General features: G+C 33.9%; 5 protein-coding genes and 1 non-coding gene across 10 annotated transcripts in view; 1 reads left to right on the plus strand and 5 right to left on the minus strand.

Moving 5' to 3' along the window:
* Nucleotides 1-91: 91 nt before the first annotated feature.
* LOC127166192 (uncharacterized) lies at nt 92-1,109 on the minus strand. The gene is made up of 2 exons (XM_051111301.1): nt 935-1,109; nt 92-813 (listed from the first exon to the last, which is right to left on the minus strand). The coding sequence occupies exon 2, from the start codon at nt 811-813 to the stop codon at nt 340-342; it is 474 nt and encodes a 157-aa protein (XP_050967258.1). The 5' UTR covers nt 935-1,109; the 3' UTR covers nt 92-339.
* A 1,758-nt stretch (nt 1,110-2,867) lies between these two features.
* Nucleotides 2,868-3,918, minus strand: LOC127164829 (uncharacterized). Its single transcript, XM_051108932.1, has 2 exons — nt 3,759-3,918; nt 2,868-3,637 (listed from the first exon to the last, which is right to left on the minus strand). The coding sequence occupies exons 1-2, from the start codon at nt 3,759-3,761 to the stop codon at nt 3,164-3,166; spliced, it is 477 nt and encodes a 158-aa protein (XP_050964889.1). The 5' UTR covers nt 3,762-3,918; the 3' UTR covers nt 2,868-3,163.
* Nucleotides 3,919-4,872: 954 nt separating this feature from the next.
* On the minus strand, nt 4,873-6,668 carry LOC127166031 (uncharacterized). Its single transcript, XM_051111094.1, has 2 exons — nt 6,273-6,668; nt 4,873-6,152 (listed from the first exon to the last, which is right to left on the minus strand). The coding sequence occupies exon 2, from the start codon at nt 6,147-6,149 to the stop codon at nt 5,685-5,687; it is 465 nt and encodes a 154-aa protein (XP_050967051.1). The 5' UTR covers nt 6,150-6,152; nt 6,273-6,668; the 3' UTR covers nt 4,873-5,684.
* Nucleotides 6,669-6,809: 141 nt separating this feature from the next.
* gatc (glutamyl-tRNA amidotransferase subunit C) lies at nt 6,810-9,103 on the minus strand. The gene is made up of 5 exons (XM_051111093.1): nt 8,756-9,103; nt 8,593-8,643; nt 7,817-7,986; nt 7,406-7,509; nt 6,810-6,922 (listed from the first exon to the last, which is right to left on the minus strand). Exons 1-5 carry the CDS (start codon nt 8,921-8,923, stop codon nt 6,861-6,863), a joined length of 555 nt encoding a protein of 184 aa, XP_050967050.1. The 5' UTR covers nt 8,924-9,103; the 3' UTR covers nt 6,810-6,860.
* A 49-nt stretch (nt 9,104-9,152) lies between these two features.
* Nucleotides 9,153-9,225, plus strand: trnak-uuu (transfer RNA lysine (anticodon UUU)). The gene has a single exon. It is a non-coding gene; the product is annotated as a tRNA-Lys (tRNA).
* A 1,263-nt stretch (nt 9,226-10,488) lies between these two features.
* sgsm1a (small G protein signaling modulator 1a) overlaps nt 10,489-14,741 on the minus strand; it is a 47,496-nt gene continuing 43,243 nt past the window's right edge. For all 5 annotated transcript variants that reach the window (XM_051110549.1, XM_051110550.1, XM_051110548.1 and 2 more), the window contains one exon: nt 10,489-14,281. In XM_051110549.1, the coding sequence (XP_050966506.1) occupies nt 14,193-14,281 (89 nt within the window). In that variant the 3' untranslated portion in view covers nt 10,489-14,192. The remainder of the gene's footprint in view (nt 14,282-14,741) is intronic.

The raw sequence follows: 14,741 nt of genomic DNA on the forward strand, positions 1-14,741 counted from the left end.
AAAATCTTATTCAGTAAATCACAATAGCTTGAGAACCACTGAATTAGAAAACAGGTGGATAAAAACGGAAAGACTTCTTGAGAATAATTTAAGCATTTATTATTTTAGTCACAGTGAAAGACCATTCATAACAATAAAATATACACTTATATAAAGTGCAGATAAATACAATGGAATTACCTGAGCTCCCCCATGATAAACAATTATGATGTTTGTTTCACAATCAAGACGTTTTATCATTCACAAAAAAGTAATTAAACCATTCTTACACCAAGTAATAGGTCTATCGTATTTACATCACTTAACACGTTTTAGTCCTTTTTGCACGCATTTAATCGATCAACCTCCTCGTAGACGGAGAGTCATGTCAATAGTGCTTCTTGCTGTGATGTCGTAGTCTTGGAACTTCCTGCCAGACTCCAGCTGTTTTTCTTTGTAAATCAGTCTCTGCTGATCCACGGGGACTCTTTCTTTGTTGTAGATCTTAGTCTGGAGCTGATCCACGGTCTCATTATTGATATCAACATCATAAGTTCCCGTCTGGCCCTTCTCATTCCTGACGAACACTTGGCAAGGCGCGTTCGTGATGAGCAGACTCACCACTGATCCGGAGTGCAACCCGTAACTGCTGAGGGTCCTGGAGTCATCCTCAAGGCTGATACGGGAACCGTTATCGGCGGAGAGTCTCTGTTTGTAAGAAGGCTCTCCGACGAGCTGACAAATGAGCTCCTTGAGTTCGCCGACTGTGGCATCACCGCTCACTTCCAGATGCTTCACTTGTCCGCTCAGGAGTCTTATTGTCAGTTGCATCATCTTTCAAAAAATGATAAAATATAAAATAATTAAAATCAGGCTACTACAACGTAAGTTACTTTCTTAGAACTTGAGATTAGCGTTAATGCTTAATCATTTTACAAATAGGTATGCAGCTTACCGGGCTGGTTGTTCAAATATTTTGATGAATATGGATTTCGCTGGATTACTTTCTCTAAAGAGTAAGACTTGTAAGTCGCACCGAAGTCAAACACTGACACCGACAGTGTGCAGAGGCATGAATATATGAAGCATCAACTCAAGCCCCGCCTCAAAATATTTCGTTTCTGACAACTTACTCACTCACTTTCGGTTTCCATTCTCACGCAACTGCTGATGTAAGTCCTGGGAAATCTTTAACCAACAATTTAAGCGGAAATAAACAATGCATAAAATGAATGAATGAATAAATAAATACATAAGTCAAACATTCTAGGAAGGTAAAAGTAAAAATAACCATTATAGGACGTTTTGTAGGCTTCAGGTACTTCAAAAATAATTCCTGCAACGTTCTGAGAACCCACAGAGAACAAATGATAAAAGACTGCAGGAACCATGGTCCTTTTTTTGCTGTTTATCTTGTATTCCATGTTGGGTCATATGTTGGGTTGTTTTTTCCAGTGCTGGGCAGTTTTTGTGTCGCCCAGTCACTGGGTTAGTGGTCAATCTCACTGTCCGCTGAAACTATCCCCACTTCCCACCATCCTATGAACTGTTTAAATGTTTCACAAACATACATTTCTAAATATTCATGATTGTTTTGAAACTGCACCACCACAATGAGTTTCCTTTTCAGTGATTATTCAGCAGCTTTCTGTTTCCATACTTCAGAAAAGCAGTGAGCATAACAGGCCATAAACATGACGTAAGGTACAAACATCCAGGTGTGTTTGGAGCTTGAATTCTCATGCAATTACAAAATAGTGGAATTTTGTTGATTGCACCATGTGAAATTTTGTAGAGTATGGCCAGTTATTTGTTCTCTGATGATTTTATTATTACTTTTACTTTTACTATTATTATTATTTTTATCACATTTACTTATTTGTGTAACATCCATTAAATATGCAATTATGCAAAATATGCAAAAAAAATAATAATAATAAAAAATAAAAAGAAAAGAAAAGAAAGGTTCCAAATAGTGTCATTCATGATGACTTTAGATTTGTTGCCACAATAATTCCATAACAAAGTTTGTGCTACAGTGCAGTTTACTTTTCAATATTTGAAACAGGCCTTTTGTAGAGTTTTATAAAGAAAAGGTATTTCATTGACAGTTTTTATTGCACATCCTTCATTTTCCATTCTTCTGAGTGAATCATTGGAAAGAAAGGGTATTCCCCATGATCACATGACCACTGAAGGTTTCCTCAAACATGCCCTAAAGCCCTAAACATGCCCTAAACAGAGCAATCGTGCCCATTCTGATATGTGCAGAACTTAGTGCAGCTTATCAGTCTGGGAGTAATGATCACTTTCTAGTCATTATCATTTGTCTTGTACCATGTATATGGTTTCTGGAGACACAACAGCCTTTTTTATGACTTTTTTTATGACTCTATGACAATGAAAAACACTTTTGTTTAAGTCTGGTTGTACTTCAGGCCATTAGAATGACAACTGGAAACATAAAATCCCCACAGAACTGTAAGAATACCTTCCTTATTGTTCTCTTATTGTGAGCGTAAACACCTTACATGACAAGTGTGTGTGAAAATGTGTGAACTTGTTTACATATTTTGTTCTCAAGTGACAAGATTGTGGTTTTCAGCAAGAAGGCATCAAAAATGATTTTAATAGGGGAAACAAGTGAGCTAAAAATCAAGATATTTCTTATTTTTATTATTTTCTTTGAATAAGGGATTCCCATTTTGGAAAACATGAGGTATACAGGTGTGATTTACAGACCTATTCATTAATAAAATCTTAAAATTCCACAGTATTTTTTTTCAAGAATAAACATGTTATACTTGTGCCAAGCTTTAAACTGTGAGTTAAAAATATTATTCAGTAAATCATAATATATTGAAAACAACTGAACTAGAAAATAAGTAGATAAAAACAAACACTTGTTGGGAATGATTCGAGTATTTATTGTTTTAGTTACAGTGAAAGACCATTCATAATGGTAAAATGTACAGTTATATGAAGTGCAGATAAATACAGTGGCATTACATGAGCTCTTAAGACAATATGACATTTGTTCCGCAATAACAAGTTTTATCAGTTCCCAAAACAGTGATTTAACCAAAACATTCTATTGTAATAGGCCTATTATTTACATCACTTAATACTTTATTTATTTTTTAGTCCATCACTTTTTTAGTCCTTTCTGCACACATTTAACGGATCAACCTCCTCGCAGACGGAGAGTCATGTGAATAGTGCTTGCTTGTGTGATGCCGTATTCTTGCAGCTTCCTGCCAGACTCAAGCTGTCTTCCGTTGTAAATCAGTCTCTGCTGATCCACGGGAACTTTCTCTTTGCGACAGATCTTAGTCTGGAGCTGATCCACGGTCTCATTATTGATATCAATTTCATAAGTTCCCGTCTGGCCCTTCTCATTCCTGACGAACACTTGGCAAGGCGCGTTCGTGATGAGCAGACTCACCACTGATCCGGAGTGCAACCCGTAACTGCTGAGGGTCCTGGAGTCATCCTCAAGGCTGATACGGGAACCGTTATCGGCGGAGAGTCTCTGTTTGTAAGAAGGCTCTCCGACGAGCTGACAAATGAGCTCCTTGAGTTCGCCGACTGTGGCATCACCGCTCACTTCCAGATGCTTCACTTGTCCGCTCAGGAGTCTTATTATGAGTTGCATCATCTTTCAAAAAGAGATCAAATAAAGAGTAATTAAAATTAGGCTACTACAACCTAAGTTACTTAAAACATGGAGAATGGCGTTAATATTAATGCTCAATAACTTTATAAATAGGTATCCTTACCATGATGGTTGTTCAAATATTTTGCCGAATATGGCTTTCGCTGAAAGGCTTTTTCCAAAGAGTGACTGGTAAGTCGCACCGAAGTCAAACACCGACAGTGTGCAAAGACATGAATATATATAGGCATCAACACAAGCCCCGCCTCAAAATATTGTTTCGTTTCTCTAAACTTGCTCAGTCACTTTCGGTTTCCATTCTCACCCAACCCCTGATGCAAGTCCTGAGAAATCGCTGATCAACAGGTTGAGCGGAAATAAACAATGTAAATATTTTGCGAACGCTCTGTAGGCCTAAAAAAAAAAAAAAAAAACAAAAAAAAAACGCAAGAACCATGGTTCTGTTTTTGCGGGCTATCTTATATTCCAGCAAATATATAGCCTGTATGTATATAGTATATGTATCTTATACTGTATCTTATATTATAGCCTATTTGTTTTGTGTAATCTACATTAAAAGCAGCGTATAATTTATCTACATGTTTCATAAACAAAAATTAAAATTAAAAAGATAAATGGAACAACAAAAAAATAAAACAGTCATCTACTTGAGTTTCATTCACACATAACAGATAATGAGAGATCACTGGAATGAGAAAGCATTCCACATGGTCATGTGATTGGGGAAATCCAGGTAAAGTGAAGCACGTCATATAGAGCAAATACAACTGATCCATTGTGACTACAACACAGTTAAAGCCCACACACTCTAAAAAATGCTGGGTTAAAAAAAGCAACCCAACTTGGGTTATTTGGCAACCCAGCGCTGGGGTAAATATTGGACAGAGCACATGCTGGGTTATTTTGACCCAGCTGGATGGGTTAAGTGTTTTTAGCAAACATGCTATTGTTAAAATTGTTATATTGAGTTATGGTTTTAGTGGAAGTGAGTGTTTAATGTTAGAATTTTGATTGAATAAAAGAAAATGAATTACCATGCAAACAAATGCTCTAATTCATTTCAAGTAGAAATAGACAACATATATATTAATATAATATGATATTTTACATGCAGTGACCCACAATATGAAAATGTTTAAAATTATGAGTGAAACTCGTGTTTTGTGTTTACCAGTCACTTCATAACAAGTCAATAAAACATGAAAAATACACAGGACTGGTTTGAGTATTTACATTTTATTTAACAAGAAAGGGATTGGCAAGAACATAGCCCATAGAGAAGCATTAAACTGGAACTGTATGAGGAAGGATTACACTTCCCATACTTTTACTAAATGACATGAATACATTAAATCACAAATAATAAAATAAATATCTGATACTAATAGATATTAAACAGAATAAAATATAAAAATATATATATATATATGTTTTTAATCTGAGTTTAGTGTAATGAATTTATTATTATAAATTATGAATTTATCAAATCACTCCAGCATCAAATATAAAGTGTCTCTGGACGGAATCATGAATTCAAAGCGTCATCTTAAGCCCCGCCCACAAACAATAATGTTTCGTTTCTAACAACGTCACTTTGATTTCGTTTCAGGTAACCCCTGTTGTATCACTGATCAGCAGGATGATCATCAGAGTTTAATCAACAGTGCATTTTTGTTCAGTAACAACAAAATCAAACCCTAAAACACTCATAAATGTTTTTAAACATCTACGTAAATAATTCTCATTGTCTTATATATATATATTAGACAAACAAAAAAGTACCGAACACCATGGATTATTAGAATAAGTTAATTTCCCATGATCTTGGAATGTAAAGGCAAGTAGAGTAAACCATACCCAACATTATTAACATAAATAAATATTTGATACTAGATATACTAGGCCTATGTGCATTTATAGACAGTCTTATCCAGACCGAATAAAAATGTCCTTCATTACGACTTTTCCTATTTTGGCGGTTGTTAGTTGGTTCAGTAAACATTAATCCTGGTCGCGTTGATGCCCTCTATCAACCTGATCGGAGACGGAGAGTCAAGTAAATGGTGCTTCCTTTTTTGATGCCGTATTCTTGCAACTTCTTGCCAGATCCCAGCGTTTTGCAGTTGTAAATCAGTTTTTGCTGATCCACGGGGACTCCTGCTTTGTTCTCGATCTTAGTCTGGAGCTGATCTACGGTCTCTTCGACAGTAACATCATACGATTCTATTTTCCCCGTTTCGTTTTTAACCAACACCTGGAAAGATTTGGCAATAACCAGGATCACGACTGAGTTTGCACTTAAATCGTAACTCCTTAGGCTTCTGGAATCATCCTCAAGCTTGATACGTTTACCGTTTTCGACGAAAAGCATCTGTTTGGAAGGAAGCGCTTGGAAGCGCTGATAGATGCGTTGCTTAAGTTCGCGAACAGTAAGATCACCGCTCACCTCCAGACTCTGCGGTTCTCCTCCCATCAGTTTTATTGTCAGTTCCATTACCTGTCAAAATATTAGTTTTAATAATGAAATACTTCAAACTACCACAACATCCTCAGCTTATTCTAAAATAGGCTACTTAACTACGTACGTACTTAATATATGACGTGTTTCGCGACTTACCGTGCTGTTCGTATCTGCTGCTCTACAGTCTATTTGAAGTCAGCTAAATCACGCCAATGACATTCTTGGCCGGAGGCATGAATTTAAAGCATCAAGTTAAGACCTGCCCACAAACAATGATGTTTCGTTTCTGAAAACTTAAGTCACTTTGTGTATCAACAATACGTTCTTGTTCAGTCACACAAGAACCAAACCCTGAAACGTTCATACGTAGACAAACAACAAAAGGAGAGAACAGGGGTTATTGGAATGGGGAAATTTTCCATGACTACGTTTTGTACAGGCATATAAAGCAAACTAAACTTGACATTATCAACATATTAACTAAACATTTGCTAAAAATGTTTTAAGTAATCAGTTGTGTAGTTCTCTTGCATTCACATATGTTTTGCTAATCTAATTATTCTGATTATTTGATATTCTCAGTAATATGTCTTCCTTGTTGGCTATTTTTTTAGATTTGTATAATTCATTTAAATTAACTTCTATTTGTATTTGCTGTTATTTATTTACCAAAAACATTAGTGACACACAAGATAAAAATAAATATTTATTATAATGCAAGCCAGAGCGAATGTTACATATCAGTCAAAATTCAGAGTGTTTAAGCATTGCAGATCTCTCTTCTCTCTTAGGTAGTGGGATGTTTCCTGCATTAAAGAAAAGATTGATTTTTTTTTTTTTAATGTGAGTAGTACACATATTCAATTAATTAGAAAACAGTACAAAGTACAAACTATTTAATTTAAACTATGAGTCCTAGTTCAGACATACTCTGGTTAAATCATTAAAGGGATAGTTCACCCAGAAATGAAAACTAGACTACTTTGTTCTTGGTACCTTTCTGGACCTTGAATGTGGTAGGACCCTTGCTGTCTATGCAGGCTTAAAAAGCTCTCAGATTTCATCAAAAATATCTTAATTTGTGTTTCAAAGACGAACAAAGGTCTTAAGGGTTTGGAATGATATGAGGGTGACTAATTAATAACAGACTTTTCATTTTTGGGTGAACTATCCGTTTAAATTATACAAACCTCAATACTAAATGTTAGAATGGATATGAATTTGTTCTTAAGTTCTGATAGAACAGCTTGTCTTTTTAGTTATAGTATTTTTGTTGTTGTTGTTTTTACCTGGCGGTGCAACAAAATACTCCTCTACTGTGTGTTTGGCCAGGTGGAGCAGCTCCTCTGCACATTCACCCTCTGTTATTGTATCATCTCTCAAAAACAGATCTCTATATACAACAGGAAGTTCAAAGTGTAAAGTTTAGCTTCTATAAAATCGTGACATGTTGACACCGTAATGTAAGCAAACATACTTGGAGCGGTTGGGAAAAGCAGTACTGTAACCACTATTTTGCATTGAGAAAATATTGCAAATATCTATTTTTGTTTAACAATATGAACAGTCAACCAAAGAAAACACCATCAAAAAGGGTCTTAATTCAATGGATACCTCTAAACTGACTAGAAGTTGTACCCAGAACAACTAGCACACTGTCACACAACATTTATGAGCCGATGTACGCTTTAGCAAAATACCTGTCCTCCAGAACTGAATCCATCGGCTCCACACCGTCAGTGTTAACGACATGAAGTTGATCAGCAAAACGAATGGCTTTCTCCAGACAGTCCACCCCTTCTTTATTGCCAAAATCAACAAGGGCTAATCTCTCCAATTTGTCCACTAAATCTGGCGAAACTCTTGTTGGCTGCAAACAAAAAGTGAACCATGGTTATATTTTAAGTTTTTTTAGGAAAACAAATTCTTCATTTTTATTAAAAATAAATCAGTTTATTAGCAAGTATTATTAAACTCTGTGTGTGACGCATGTATAAAATAAGCAAACAAAATATGGATGCACAAAAAAAATCTATATACAAACAAAGGAAAATTTGTGTTTATATGTAATTAAATGTAATGTATGTACAAAGTAGACAGACAAAACATATATGTACAAAAACAATCTATATACAGAAATAATATTACTTTATTAATAAATATAATCGCTGTACAAGCAAACCTTTTCACATAAAAACTATGGTTTAAAGTAGGCTAACTATGTTTTTCTGCTGCCCTCTACTGGGAGGTTCAAGAAACATTGTAAAGAAAGTCAATGTAAAGCTTTATGTGGGCTTGTTACTATGCTACAGTCGTGCCACATTTTGTTTAGAAGAAATATTTGGTGATATGACAAAATTGTCGGGGTGCACATTTTACCCCACTGTTCCCCACTTGACATTTACTTTATTGAATTTATTACTATGTATATGTACAACATGAGCTGTATAAACGTGTGTGTAAAAAGAGGCATTACCGGTGGAAGTTGATTTTCAGCTACAGGCTCCCATGTGGGTACCTGAGGAACCTTAAGAGTTAAACAATATGCAAAATATTTAGTATTGCGTATTATCTCCAACATAAACACACATTTACACACTTACACATCCCAACACAACGGTCTGCAACTTAAGCTTTACCTTCGAATTCCAAGCAGAGTTACTTGATTCCCGTTTATATGTCCAACGTGACCAGGACGTTCCGCTGGCCGATACAGTGTCGCTTCGAGCGGGCAGCGTCAATACTCCACACCGGGGATGCGCAGGCCGCAGCGCCCTTGAAACTCGCGCAGCACATTTACAGAACATGTTAAAATGGCGTTCCTAAATATGTCACGTTGCTGTACGTGCGGAGCCGAATAAACAGAGCTATTATAAGAGCTGTTATAAGGATGTCTGTATTAAGAAGGACCCTTAACTAGAGACGTCCTACCAAAAAATGAACGGAAAAAAACACGCCCTGCGTTTCCGGAAGTTGAGTCTTTCTAGAGTTCAGGCCGTATCTTCTCAGAGAGGAGTGTAGGAGGTGTTTGTAAGAGCCCGGATAGCTCAGTCGGTAGAGCATCAGACTTTTAATCTGAGGGTCCAGGGTTCAAGTCCCTGTTCGGGCGAACAAATTTTTCGTCTGCCTTTTTGAAAAGCAAGTAGGCGCAGACAATTCAAACATCAATGGTTTGACTGTTCTAAATGTATTATGTATATCTATCTATCCATCTATCTATATATATATATATAACATAATATATAATAACACTCGTATAATAATTATATCATCACATTTATAATTGCATTATTTAATTTATTTTATTATAAAAAGAAAAAATGAAAAAAAAAAAACTGTTTAAAAATGCTGATATATATATATATATATATATATATATATATATATATATATATATATATATATATATATATATATATATATGTGTGTGACCCTGGACCACAAAACCAGTCGTAAGTGTCAATTTTTCAAAATTGAGATTCATAAATAATCTGAAAGCTGAATAAATAAGCTTTCCATTGATGTATGGTTTGTTAGGATATGACAATATTTGGCCGAGATACAACTGTTTAAAAATCTGAAGTCGGAGGGTGCAAAAAAATTCAAAATATTGAGAAAATCACCTTTAAAGTTGTCCAAATGAAGTTCTTAACAATGCATATTACTAATCAAAAATTAAGTTTTGATACATTTACATTAGGAATTTTACAAAATATCTTCATGGAACATGATCTTTAAGTAATTTCCTAATGATTTTTGGCATAAAAGAAAAATCATTAATTTTGACCCATACAATGTATTTTTGGCTATTGCTACAAATATACCCCAGCGACTTAAAACTGGTTTTGTGGTCCAAGGTCACATATAAGAAAGTATTACTTTTATTTAGCAAGGATGCTTTACATTGATCAAAAGTGATGATAAAGACATTTATAATGTTACGTTTCTATATCAGATCATTGCTGTTCTTCTAAACTGTCTATTCATCAAAGAAACCAGAAAAAATTCTACTCAGATGTTTTCAACATAATAATAATAATAATAAATATTTTTTGTGCAGCAAATCAGAATATTAGAATGATTTCTGAAGGATCATGTGACTGGAGTAATGATGCTAAAAAATTAGCTTTGAAATCATATAAATAGATTACATGTTAAAATATATTCAAATAGATAACAGATATTTCTAATAGTAAAAATATTTTAAATAACTTAATTAAAAATATATGTACTTTAGATCAAATAAATGCAGGCTTGGTGAGCAGAAGAGATTTCTTTAAAAAACATTAAAAATCTTTTGACTGGTAGTGTATATATATATACATATATATGCACATGCACACACACATTTAATCAATGCCTACAGAAGCAGGAATATGATGATTATATTTGTTGGAAAAATAAGAACAATTCCATTTTATTCCATTTGGTTTTTTTTTTAAATAAGTACATTTACCATTTAATATATATTTAGAATTTAACACTTTGTAGTAATTGACCACAGTGCAGCAACAACATTGACATAAAAAAAACAGACAAAATGCATACATTCAGTTTTTAAATAAATGTGTAACAACACAAAAATTATAAATGATTTTTCCTCCTTTTAGATTTTGTTTTGCAGCACAGTAAGAAATCAACAAGATTCAATGCAGGAGAATGATTAACACCTGCTCATATCAGATCACATATGTAGATTAGAATTGCTAATTCATGTGTTCACAGAAGTATGGAATACATTTGGATTAGCTTTACTATTCTTGCCTAAATGGTCATTCTTAGCCTTGTGTTACAGATCAGATTCAATTACCATTGCACCTTATTGTGGATATACCTGATCAACCAAAGGTTTTAGACCCGTAGCTGTATTGGTTTGATCATAGGATCAATACTTCATTGTGATTACATGTTATAAGGTACTATAATATAAGAGCTATAGCAGAGGAGTGTGGTTAGAGGATGAAAAAACAGTGTACATTTTATACAATTCCATGATGGAAAATAAATAAGAGCACTGATGATTTTCATTTCTTTGTGTGAATATTAGTGTCCATCTGAAAACCACGTAGGCAACGACACCAAAGTTAATAATATAGATTCTCTCTATATAATAAATATAGCATGTATTTTTCTGTACAGTCCACAAACAGCAAGAATACATCAAGCAGACAAGGCCTTGCGGTAGTGATTGTGAGTTATCCTGGTCCACACACACACACACACACACACACACACACACTCAGACTCTGACACAAGCATCAAATCTGAAAAATAAATCCTAATGCCTGATATTCATAAAGTGACTGCAAACATGACACCATTGCACTGAAACACAGCACTGACTTAAACATTACACAAACTTATGAAAAACCCAAATCATTATTCAGTTCTGTAACACAAGGAAGGAATACACAATTTACGGATGTTTTTTCTCTGTTCTAAATCTAATACCTAGAGGCATTCCTTGGTATCATCCAATAATATACTGTGTGATACGATAACCTGACCTGATTTAGTGAAACAACTCACAGTAAAGACACTGACTTGGAAATAAGCAGGGTACAAAAACACATGCAAAAGGTCAGTCGACTGAAAGCACAGCGCCCTCTACTGCTACAGTTGTATACAGGAAAATCTACATAATGTTAAAAGTGGCACATCAGAATACTTATAAAGTGTGCAGGTCATACAGAAGCCATAAGAGGTTGGTCACACTAGATTTAAAGCATGTAAAATCATCCCTATTTATTTTAGATGTCATAACAATTGACTGTAACAACACACGATTTTTAATGTTTTTGAAAGACTTTTATACTCATCAAGGCTGTTTATTTGATTAAAAATACAGAAAAAACAGCAATAATGTGAAATATTATTGCAATTTAACATAGTTGTTTTTTATTTTAATATACTTTAAAACAGAATTTATTCCTGTGATGGGAAAGCTGGATTTTCAGCATCATTACTCCAGTCTTCAGTGTCACATGATCCTTCAGAAATCACTCTAATATGCTGACTTATCAGTGTTGGAAACAGGTGTGCTGCTTAATATTTTTTTTGGAACCTGCGATATTTTTTTCAGGATTGTTTGATGAATAAAAAGTTGAAAAGAACAGCATTTATTCAAAGTAGAAACCTGTTCTAACAATGAAAGTCTTTACCATTATTTTTTTTAAATTTAACACATCCTTGCTGAATAAAACTATTAATTTCTTTTAAAGAAATAAACAAAAACAATTTACAGTACCAGAAGATTTCTATTTTTTTAAAAACATTTTATTCATTAAAAATCCTGAAAAAAACTGTTTTGACATTGATAATAAATCAGCATATAAGAATGATTTCTGAAGGATCATGTGATACTAAAGACTGGAGTAATGATGCTAAAAATTCAGCTTTGCATCACATAAATAAATTCTATTTTAAAGTATATTAAAATAGAAAAACACAATTTTAAATTGCAAAAATGTTGCACAATATTGCTGTTTTTTCTGCATTTTTAATCAAATAAACACAGCCTTGATGAGCAGAAAAGTCTTCTTTAAAAAAAAACATTACAAATCTTACTGACCCCAAACTTTTAAATGGCAGTGTATATCATGCTCTCAGGCTACTGCTTTTAATAAATGAAAAATAAAAGCAAATGTTCACATATTTATCTACTTTATAAGGCTACTAGTTTCACATGGCATTATAAAATCAAACATCTTTTTAAGTTTGTATGTAGTGCAAGATGGAAATTCCATGAATACACTACTGTTCAAAAGAAGTTTTTTTTTTTTTTATATAGAAACTAATACTTTAATTCAGAAAGGAACAATTAAATGTATTAAATCTGACAGCACAAAAACATTTATAATGTTACAAAATATTGATGTTTCAAATAAATTATGTTCTGTTCATCAAATATTATTTTCTCCAAAAAAATATTAAGCAGCACAACTGTTTTCAAAATTAAAAATAAGAGAAATGTTTCTTGATTTCTAAAAGATCATGTGACACTGAAGACAGGAGTAATAAACTACATTTTAAAATAAATAAAAAACAGTTAATTTATATTGTTTTTACAATACTGTTACTACTGTATTTTTGATCAAATAAATGTTGCGTCGGTGTGCATTAGAGACTATCAAAAAAAAAAAACTGACCCCAAACTTTTGAACAGTAGTGTGTGTGTGTATATATATATATATATATATATATATATATATATATATATATAAATATATGTGTGTGTGTGTGTGTGTGTGTGTGTGTGTGTGCCCTCCATATATGTGAATGTGAATGGAACGTAAAATCTAGTGTGACCGACTCTGGAAAATGTACCTGACCTGAACTCCCGATTTTCTATTGCTCTGTTTTAAAACCTAGTGAGCTGCCTACATAGGCAGCATTTTAAGGCATCATAGGCACACTTCTGCAACATTATGCTACTTTCTAATATATATTCTTTTGGTCAAATACTAAGGCAGCATCACATTAATGAAGATGATGTTTATAAATACTGTACTTATTTTCACCAAAAACTATCAATTAACAAAAAATTGATTTAAACTGACTATTCTACCCAGTATGTGTGTGTGTGCTTTGTACTGTATGAGTATCATGCCGTTGACTTAGCAACATACTAACACCAAATTCTACTGAAATCAAATTGGAAACAAATCAGTCACTTGTGATGTTCAATTTTAGTTTATGTAGGCAGTAGACAGCAAGGCAGCTCACTAGGTTTTGCAATAGAGCCTATAAATCACTAGTGACTGGTAATCCTGACTGCATTTAAGACTCAGGATAAAAATCCATGTCTAACAGTGAATGACCACTCATTAGCAGCATCTGCTTATAAAATTTTAGTACTATGATGTTTAGTAAAACCTGATTAAAGAGCCAGATGACTCCACTATTAAAACATGCACACTGACTGATTCCAGGTAGATCGAGATGTTTGGCATTGGAAATGTTACCATATACTTGAAGCTCTTTAAGCTATGGCCAAATGCTCCCTGTTTTTTTGTAGCAAGGGCTGATGGGTTACATTGAGAACATGATCAACAACAGAGGTGGGAGGCTTCAGAGTTACTTGTTCTCAATAAGCGTCTGTACTTTGCACACCAGGTCACGAGCCAGAGTCAGAATTTGCTTGATATTGTGATGCTCAGCCATTTCTGAAAAAACACAAAGGTGACATAATCAGCTCAGTAACCGAGAAATTACTATAATAAAATAAAATAATCTATACTATAATAATATAAAATAATCAATCAAATAACCCTAAAGCAACATCTCCACACATTAAAGGGATTTTTACCCAAAAATTAAAATTCCGTCATTAATTACTTACCCTCACATTGTTCCAAACCCGTAAAACCTTTATTTATCTTTGGAACACAAATTAAGATATTTTGGATGAAATCTGAGAGCTTTCTGATCCTGCATAGACAGCAACGCAACTGACACGTTCAAGGCCCAGAAAGGTCATTAATTCAACATATTTTCTGTGTACAAAGAAAACAAAAATAACGACTTTATTCAACAATGAATGCATGGAGAAGAAATTGCTGAATAAGGCGTTCTGGCGTTTCAGTTGCATTGCTGTCTATGCAGGGTCAGAAAGCTCTCGGATTT

This window comes from Labeo rohita, chromosome 5, assembly GCF_022985175.1.
Source record: "Labeo rohita strain BAU-BD-2019 chromosome 5, IGBB_LRoh.1.0, whole genome shotgun sequence".
Lineage (NCBI taxonomy): Eukaryota > Metazoa > Chordata > Actinopteri > Cypriniformes > Cyprinidae > Labeo > Labeo rohita.

What these genes read in the sequence shown, in the direction of transcription:
- LOC127166031 (XM_051111094.1), bottom strand. Translation starts at nt 6,149, where the DNA reads ATGGAACTGACAATAAAACTGATGGGAGGAGAACCGCAGAGTCTGGAG.
- gatc (XM_051111093.1), bottom strand. Translation starts at nt 8,923, where the DNA reads ATGTTCTGTAAATGTGCTGCGCGAGTTTCAAGGGCGCTGCGGCCTGCG. An exon ending in ACTCTGCTTGGAATTCGAAG is followed by an intron (nt 8,644 to 8,755) that starts GTAAAGCTTAAG and finishes TTAACTCTTAAG; the next exon opens with GTTCCTCAGGTACCCACATG. An exon ending in GATTCAGTTCTGGAGGACAG is followed by an intron (nt 7,510 to 7,816) that starts GTATTTTGCTAA and finishes TGTTGTATATAG; the next exon opens with AGATCTGTTTTTGAGAGATG.
- LOC127166192 (XM_051111301.1), bottom strand. Translation starts at nt 813, where the DNA reads ATGATGCAACTGACAATAAGACTCCTGAGCGGACAAGTGAAGCATCTG.